Genomic DNA, 8,886 nt, shown 5'->3' with positions numbered 1-8,886 from the left:
CAATTATCTTAAGGATGCTGGTTGAGCTCCTACTTCGCTCTCCATATAAATGCACAAGCAAGGAACCATTCGAGAAGCCAAAAACATTTTTCTCCTCCTTCGTCAACCTAATCACATCAGGAGGGATCGAGAAAGCCAGGGAAGATTATCAAAAACCATGAAGTTCCTTTTATTGAGACTAACGTCTTGTTGCTTTTATCCTACCTTGTTTCTCTTTCTCACTGTTGTATGCAGCGTTAAATCTTCGGTGAAGCTACCACCTAATGTTACTGTTCCAGCACTTCTGCTATTTGGGGATTCCATAGTTGATGCAGGCAACAACAACAATATTCGAACACTTGTCAAATGCAACTTCCCTCCTTACGGCAAGGATTTTGAAGGAGGAGTTCCTACAGGAAGGTTTTGTAATGGAAAAGTTCCTTCGGACATCATAGGTATGATAACAAAACCTCTCTCTCTCCATAACATTTCAAAGCTAATGGCTTGATAAATGGCTCACATGTCCTGAAACTCCTCCTGGATTTCCAAGCTTTTTATATTTGGAGGAGTCAGTAACGTCATGTCCAGTTTCAGTATCGCCATAGGACTCAAATTAATTAGCAATTATATATATATATATATATATATATATATATATATATATATATAATTTGAATTCAAATGCGTCTTGTTTCATAACCATGCATAAAATCTTCAAATTATAACCAATTTTTTTTTAACATATCCTAGTTCAGTATTTAATTATATTTTGAGAGCTATTTTGAAAAAAAAACCATATATTTTTCAGTTCTCAAAGATTTAGCGAGACAAAAATCTAGTTCCATGGAAATTGGGATCATGAGCAAATAAATTGAAGGGTGGAACAGTATTTCATAATTATTATTTTTTCCACGAAAAACAGGTATAACAGGGCTATCTCTCTGAGGGAAACATATTGTACAAAACACTTTTAAATTGTTTAGTTTCAGTAAATTGATTTTTTTATTTTTTAATGATATAGTGGTTGACTTTTACCTATTATTTGGGATTTTTTTTTAAAGAAAGAGGCTCATAGTTTGGAGTTAGTTTATCAACATCTACTACAACATCATTATAAAATAAAAAACCTGACGGAAACTGGATGCTAGTTCTTGATTGGCAATTAGAAAATAATTTGGTTATTATAAAAAAAGAAGAAGAAGAGGCCCAGCATGTGGTACGTGTGGTAAAACTTTCAGTTAGATCCCAATGGCAGAAAGTTTCCTCATCTCTGCTTTGAAATGATCATGATTATACTTTACCTCTCTCCTTCTAAAACAATAATTTGTTTCCTGAAATGGGTTCATTTGGAAGGTGGAGTAGTAAAATTCTAACTCTTTAAACACAGCAAAAGCCATAAAAGAAGGTCAAGATGCTTAATCGAATCTCAAAAATGTCAAAGCCTTTTTAAATCATGATGCTGCTCTTGAAGCTAATTGACCAGGAATCCCTCTTTCTTCTGCTTTTTTCTTCAGCTAAAGAACTGGGGATTAAGGACACACTGCCAGCATATTTGGACCCAACAGTTCTACCCCAAGATCTGGTAACAGGAGTAACCTTTGCTTCAGGTGGCTCAGGATTTGATCCCTTGACACCCAAAGTAGTGGTACAACATTCTCCTATTGTCTTTCTTTACTCTTTTCAACCACTGATTTCCTATACTAATCTTGATCAAACTTGATTACAGTCAGTTATATCGTTGTCGGATCAATTAAAATATTTGAAAGAATACATAGGGAAGCTGGAGGCGATGATCGGAGAGGAAAAAACAAAGTTCATCTTAAAGAATAGTCTATTTTTTGTAGTAGCAGGCAGTGATGACATTGCCAATACCTATTTTACAATACGTGCTAGGAAATCGCAATACGATGTTCCGGCTTACACTGATCTAATGGCGAACTCAGCTTATAGTTTCGCGCAGGTAAATGCATAAACTTGAATATTTTCGTATCGGTTATATAAATATTTCTTGCTCAGTATTCATATTAATTTACTGTATCCGCATTTTATTTTTTTCCCAAGGAATTATATGAACTCGGAGCAAGAAGGATAGGATTTTTCAGTGCACCACCAGTTGGATGTGTTCCTGCCCAGAGAACTTTAGCTGGGGGAGCTGGAAGAAAGTGCGCAGAAAACTTAAACGAAGCAGCAAAGTTATTCAACTCCAAGCTGTCTAAGAAGTTGGATTCTCTTGGAAGCAGCCTGCCTAATGGCAGGTTTGTCTATATTGATGTCTACAATCTACTGCTAGATATCATTCAAAACCCTAACAAACATGGTACGAAAATGTGATCCGTATGAACATGTGAAGGATTTTGAAGTATCCGTGGTTCGTAACCTGTGCTGATTTCGTTGTTTCCAGGTTTCCAAGTTGCTGATAAAGGATGTTGTGGTACTGGGGATATCGAGGTATCTGTATTATGTAATCAACATACTCATGTGATGTGTGCAAATGTTTCCGATCATATATTTTGGGACAGCTACCATCCAACTGAAGCTGCTTATAAGGCACTCGTTTCTCCTCTCTTCAGAGAATATATGAACAAATTCTTTTGAGGTATCTCAAGCTGCTATATGTCGTCGTGTTTTCATATACCGGAGAAAAAAAGCTTTGTTTCTTAGGAATAATGGTTGAATTGGGACTAGGGAAGTCCCATGTTCAGACTCCTGAAGAATTCCAACCTCTGCGAGCCACTAGCCACTAGCCACTAGCCACTAGTTGAGCGCAAGCCCTGATTCCCTGCCCTCGATTATCAAAACAAAGTGTATATGTAATTGTTCCTGTCGTAATTGTTCATACAGGGGAATGAGGATGCTGAAAATAAGTATCTTCTATAATTTTATATGAGCTCATAAATCTATCAGAATTTTACTACTCTCATAAATAGTGGACCCAAGCGATGTCGAAAGACATGACCTAGTTCGATGGAGCGAAAAAACATTATATATATAATATTTTTCAAAGCTTTGATTGATCCGCTAACCTACGGGTAAACTCGCTCTACTTGGTATTAAAAAAAACTAAAATTTTGTTGTTGAAATTATATATTACATCTCTCAAGTGTCAACTGATTTTTCTTGAAAAGAATTATATGTAATGTTGGTTTATTTTAAGTATTTAGAAGTATGGTGATTTTTATTTTTGAATACATTTTAAAAATAAACTTTACTTGAAAAGATATCAAAATGATATTTTTTTAATTTTTTTTTGATAATTTTAATGTGCTAATATCAAAATTAAACGATAAATTATTTTAATATATTTTTAAATAAAAAATAATTTTAAAAACAACATACACCATAATACCAAATAAACAAGAAAATAGGAGTGAGAATTGTAAATTGACCACATTTTTATGAACCTAATTTGATGTCATATATACAATATCATATATTGTTTAATAGTTAATTGAATCATAGTTGAAATTGAAAATATTTTTTTTTTGCGATCAATTTATAAGTTCATGATTGATTTGTTGTTTAGCATACACACATCAATTTTCTTCTTTACAAAATTTTTCTGTTGCAATCTCATCCCCTCCAATTACCTCATGTTTTATTAATATTTTCTTTTGTTTGTTAAAACAAAAAATGTTAGAAATCTTAACTGTAATTAGTTTTTAATTCCATCCCTTGTTACTTTATTTTATTTTATCAAATTTAATCTTTATTTTTTTAAAATTTTTTGTTTTCTTTTGATCATTTTTTTTCTTGAATTTGTTTTTTCAATTCTATCCCTAATTATTTTGGTTGGTTGAGATTTTGACATTATGATTTTTTCAAGTTTACTTTTTATGGTGGAATTCGGCCTCATAATTTATGTCGCAGGCTTTGAAGATTATACCGAGTATGACGTTTTAGATCTTTTAAATTATTTATTTTTAAATTTCATCCCTTAACATTCAATATTGAGTTGGTTGGATATTGACTTTCGTTATTTTTTCTTAACTTTTCTTTCTATGATGTTTTCTCGATCTTATACCGTAGTTCATGGACTTTGCAGATTCTCTAGGGTTGACTCGAGTTTTTTTTTTTTTTTTTTTTAATTTTATCCTTCAATATTAAGATGGTTTGAAAATTAAGCTTTATAATTTTATATAATTTGCTTTCCACGGGGTGACCCTAGTCTCATGACCAGGTTATAGATTTGAGGTGCTGGCTCAAATAGACTCATGTCAATTTTTTTTTGTTTTTTTAAAATTGTTTTTTTTATTTTCTCCATTCGATATTTTATTTGCTAGGAATTGAGATTCATTTGTTTTCTTTTTTCTTTCTATGCAATTATCATGTTCTCATTTAATTTTTACTTTGTTAACAAACAAGATCATTGCACCTTTTAAGAATAATGTAAAGATATATTTCTATAATATATATTGATAAGCTTTCATCTTTTGCATTGAATCATTATTAAATTTTTGTTTTGTTTTACAAAATGAACATTAATTTACACTTGTTATTAATATACAATGCATATTAATAAATGCATTACACATACACACAAAGATATATATATATATATATATATATATATATATATATATATATATATATATATATATATATATATATATATATATGTGTGTGTGTGTGTGTGTGTGTGTGTGTGGAGAAGGCTGCTTGCCTAATCCATCTATGAAAATCACCATCGATTCTTGTTGATTTTCTCTTTGCTAAAATGAAGTTTGCTTTGCTTCAATCGCGTGTTTTTCTTTCATTATGTTGCTCGAAAGCAGCTAATGAAATAGTTCCGTCTATTTTTCTTTTAGAGATTGAATCATTGACACAGGAAATAATAATCAAAATCCCTATTTTGTTAAAGAACAATGCCCCTCTGTATGTAAGGGAAAGCAACTGGAAGATTTAGTGATGGAAAAATATAGTCCGACTTGATTGGGAAGTTAGCTTTAGCAGGCTGAGCTTGCGTGATTACTTTCTTTAGTTTTAATGTTGTTAACTGTTTGTATGATGCCAACTTTTCTAGTTATCATTATTTTTTTAGAAATATTTCTTATTAATATTAAGAATAGATTACAAATGGTATATTTCCAATATAGTCCTTCAAGAAATTGATTTTTTCTCCTTAAGAAATAGCGTGAATGTTTGTAATTTCTCATTTCTCAATATTGCACCCATTTCATGAATTCCTCTTAACCTTATTTTCCTTTATTTGTTGGATGGATATAAGTCAGTTTTATTAATGGGATACCAATTGAATCTCTTCAAAAATTACATATCAAAGCTTCAACAAGTCGTTGGAGAAGAGAGAGCAAATCCCATCATATCAATAAGCTTATTTCTTGTTTCATTAGGAAATAATGATATCAAGGTAGAAAAAATATAGTTACAATTGATGAATATGATTAGGAGAAATCTTTTAATTTTTGTAATTTGTAATTATAATCGCATTTTAATTTAATTGCTATTGATTAAGAAGTACCAACAACTTATTGCTTTCTGTTGGTTTAATGTTGAAGAATTTACATAATCTAGGAGCTCGAAAAATTGAGTGCGTTCTTATTGGGATGTCTGCCACTAGCTAGAGTTGTTGTAGGAGGGTTAACTAGAGAATGCTCTAATGATATCAACAATGGAGCACAAATGTAACCTGAGGGTGTAGTTTAATTGGTTAGATCTTGGATTTGCTCCTCAGAGGTTATTAGTTTCAGTCTCATAAATCTCAGTGTTACTGGAGGTTTACATGGTCGTTAACTTCAGAGCCTCAGAGGATTAGTCAAGGTGCACATAAGCTGGACCGGACACCTATAGTTACTAAAAAAAAATCTCAACTAAGTCGTCTTAACTGTAGCCTTGCCGACTCCGGCTTCAAGATTTTCTACCTTGATCGATGTCTACAATAGCACCCTGCTTGCTCTCGTCCAACATCCTGAAGCTTGCATGAGGTGAAATATTCTATACAATAATTTCTTGTTTCTTTACCTCAGCCATGACATGATTTTTATAATTATTATTTTAATAACATCAAATTAACTACTGATAATATCAAGATTTCAACAAGCTGCAAGAGGGTGTTGTGGCAAGGGAACCTTTGAGGTAGGGATAACTCAATGTAACCAAGGCACTCCTACACGCATCCCAATATGTGTTTTGGACATGATTTTCCTCTTACTCAGGCCAAGAAATGCATCTCTATTTATAGGAGATGAAAGATGGATATTTTATCTTTAATGATGACAAATCATAGCCTTTGGTTTGGCTCGGAAGGATTCCAACTGTTGGTTCAAAGTGTGCATCGTGAGTTGTCAAATCTGCAGGAAAAGGCTGCCTGATTTAACCTTTTTAGGTCGACGCCGATGCCGGTGTCATGTTAATACTTCATAGGCCTGAACGGACCATATTCAAGGATAGAAGGATGTTAGGTGACCATTTTGGTGCATGTTTTGTCAATTTTGGTGAACATATGAGGCATTAAATGCGCTTTCAAAGTAGCTCATTGAGCTATTATTTTCGGGCAAAATTGGGGAAGACAATGAACAATGACTAGACGATGTGTCGTCCGGTCCTTTTTAAAAAAAATGCAAAAACAACATTCAAAGTAGCTCCTTAAGCTATTATTTTCAGGCAAAATCGAAGAAGACAATGAACAGTGACTAGACGACGTGTTGTCCGGTTTTTTTTTTTAAATGCAAAAACGACAACTTTTAAGTTAAATAAAAGTGTCAAACTTTAATTGAGTCTTTCCTCTTTCGCATCCATTTAATTGCACCCTTAATTAACCATAAACCTTTGATTAAGTGCAATTTAGCCCCTACCGAACGTCAATTGAAACCCTGAATTTACGCGCCTTTTGCGGTTTGGTCCTTAGCCTCAGTTTTATGCAATTTAACCCCTAATTGACCATTAAACTTTCAATTTATTCAATTTTACCACTCGGTTTTTATCAATTAAGCCCCTATAGTTTGACGCCTTTTACAGATTGGTCATTGGGTATGAATTTTGTCAATTTAACCCTTAAGTGACCCCAGAACTTTGATATTCTTGCAACTTGGCCCTTGATTACAATAAGTTAACTTGGTAAAAATTAAATTTGGTCTCTTAAAATTTCAATCTTCTCAATTAAGCTCAAATTAGGCTCCCAAAATTAAATTTTCACCAAGTAATCCCCAAATAAAATTAATTTGACTCATTTAAAGTATAATTAAATCCTTGTACTTAATAGGGTACAATTAGGCCTTGAATTTCCTCTAAAATTACAAGTTGGTTTTTTTGTAATCCTCCTCTATCTGCTTTCTTTACGTCGCCAGCTTTTATTTTATTTTATTTTATTTTATTTTATTTAAAAGTGAATTTTAGAGAATAACGCAAAATGGAGTTATGACATTTAATAGGCACAATTTTAATAATTGTAATCAAGAAGGCAGAAGAACTTAATCAAGAAGGCAGAAGAACTTACTCCTACCTTGTACCCAATGCCTAAGTATGAAGGCCGTTGTAACAAAAAAAGTAATACAAGAAAAAGAGAAATATAATTCTGTTTCACTCTCTACAGTCCGCATACTTTTCTTATTTCCCTTGTTTTATTCCATTCTCCTTCTTGTTTGTTAGCCATTCTTTTTCTCAAATTAATTGTTCCCCAGTTGGTGCCCCTCTCTTCCTATGCCTATAAATACAGAGGGATGAACAACAGACGAGGGGGGGAGAATATTACAGAGGGGTGACATTTTTTAGATTATAGAGAAGTGATAAAAAATAGGGGGAGAAGTTTTTAGAGAGAGAACGATTTAGAGAATAGGGGACATTTTTTGAGGAGATGACAAGGGGGAACATTTTGAGACGACTAGGAAGAGATAAAGCTAGGGGAGAAAGAAAAACAAAGAGAAAAGGCGAGAAAACAGGGGAGTCTAGAGGTGAAAAACAGAGAAGAAAAACAAGGAAAAAAAGTGAGGAAAGAGAGAGAATAGAAAGAAAACAAAGAGAGAAAAAAAAGGAAAACAGACAAAAGAGAGAAACAAGAAAGAAAGGGAAGCATAATAGAAGAAAAGGAAAGAAAACATAGGAGAAGGGAAGAACAATAACCACACTCTCTCCACTAGTTGAAACACCAGCACCGCTGCCTGGAACCAACGCCCGATCCCCAGCACAAGCCATCGTCATCCCAGCTACCAGAGCACCTCCATTCCAGGTAACTCTTCTTCTCGTCTTCTTGATTATTCTCTTGCATGTAGAAAGTGTATTATTCATGTTTCTGCAGCATAGTAACTAGTTATTTTAGGCCTAAACCCAATTCATTATTATAATATATAATGTTATATATTGTATATTGTTTTTTAAAAAAATCCCATAGATCTTTTCAAAAAAATTTGTGATTTTTAGCTCGTATTTTTATACTATTTTGATTATTATTGATTTGTATTTTTATATCGTAATGATTTAAATTTGGTATTAAAATATTCAAGTTTTCTCTGAAATGTTGCAAAAATTTATAAAAAAAATCATATCATATTTTCTTACAACAAAGATTTAAAAATATGTGCTAGCGTGCATTTCAGATTTAATAACCAGTTTATTAAAGTCACGAGAACTAGACCAATATTTTAAAAATTAAAAAAAATCATTTTATTTTCTTTTAGTATCTGGAGTTACGACCTTATATGTAAGATGTATTCTGAATATTAAATTCTTTTTTTAATGTTAGAACGATTAGGTTTTACCTGATAAGATAATGATATCTTTACCGAGAAAAACTTTTCTTAAACCATAGACGGACCAATAATTAAAAATATAATAACACCTTACCATATATCAGACAATTAAACAATGCAACTTACTTTAGGTAGGACGTATTTTGGGGTGCTAATACCTTTTCGTTACAGAACTAGCACTACCAGAAAATCGATAAATACAAACGGA

The 8,886-nt window shown here is 32.4% G+C and overlaps 1 protein-coding gene across 1 annotated transcript; it reads left to right on the top strand.

Annotated features, from left to right (window-relative positions):
• Nucleotides 1-2,893, top strand: LOC133691649 (GDSL esterase/lipase EXL3-like). Its single transcript, XM_062112244.1, has 5 exons — nucleotides 1-434; nucleotides 1,494-1,624; nucleotides 1,706-1,939; nucleotides 2,041-2,296; nucleotides 2,381-2,893. The coding sequence occupies exons 1-5, from the start codon at nucleotides 50-52 to the stop codon at nucleotides 2,572-2,574; spliced, it is 1,200 nt and encodes a 399-aa protein (XP_061968228.1). The 5' UTR covers nucleotides 1-49; the 3' UTR covers nucleotides 2,575-2,893.
• The last annotated feature ends 5,993 nt before the right edge of the window (nucleotides 2,894-8,886 follow it).

This window comes from Populus nigra, chromosome 4, assembly GCF_951802175.1.
Source record: "Populus nigra chromosome 4, ddPopNigr1.1, whole genome shotgun sequence".
Classification (NCBI taxonomy): Eukaryota; Viridiplantae; Streptophyta; class Magnoliopsida; order Malpighiales; family Salicaceae; genus Populus; species Populus nigra.
This window is presented reverse-complemented; position numbering and strand designations above follow the sequence as displayed.

Excerpts from the sequence above, each read along its gene's own strand:
- LOC133691649 (XM_062112244.1), top strand. The coding sequence starts at position 50 with ATGCACAAGCAAGGAACCATTCGAGAAGCCAAAAACATTTTTCTCCTC. Across the intron at positions 435-1,493 it reads AGTTCCTTCGGACATCATAG|CTAAAGAACTGGGGATTAAG; the intron begins GTATGATAACAA and ends TTTTTTCTTCAG. Across the intron at positions 2,297-2,380 it reads TCAAAACCCTAACAAACATG|GTTTCCAAGTTGCTGATAAA; the intron begins GTACGAAAATGT and ends CGTTGTTTCCAG.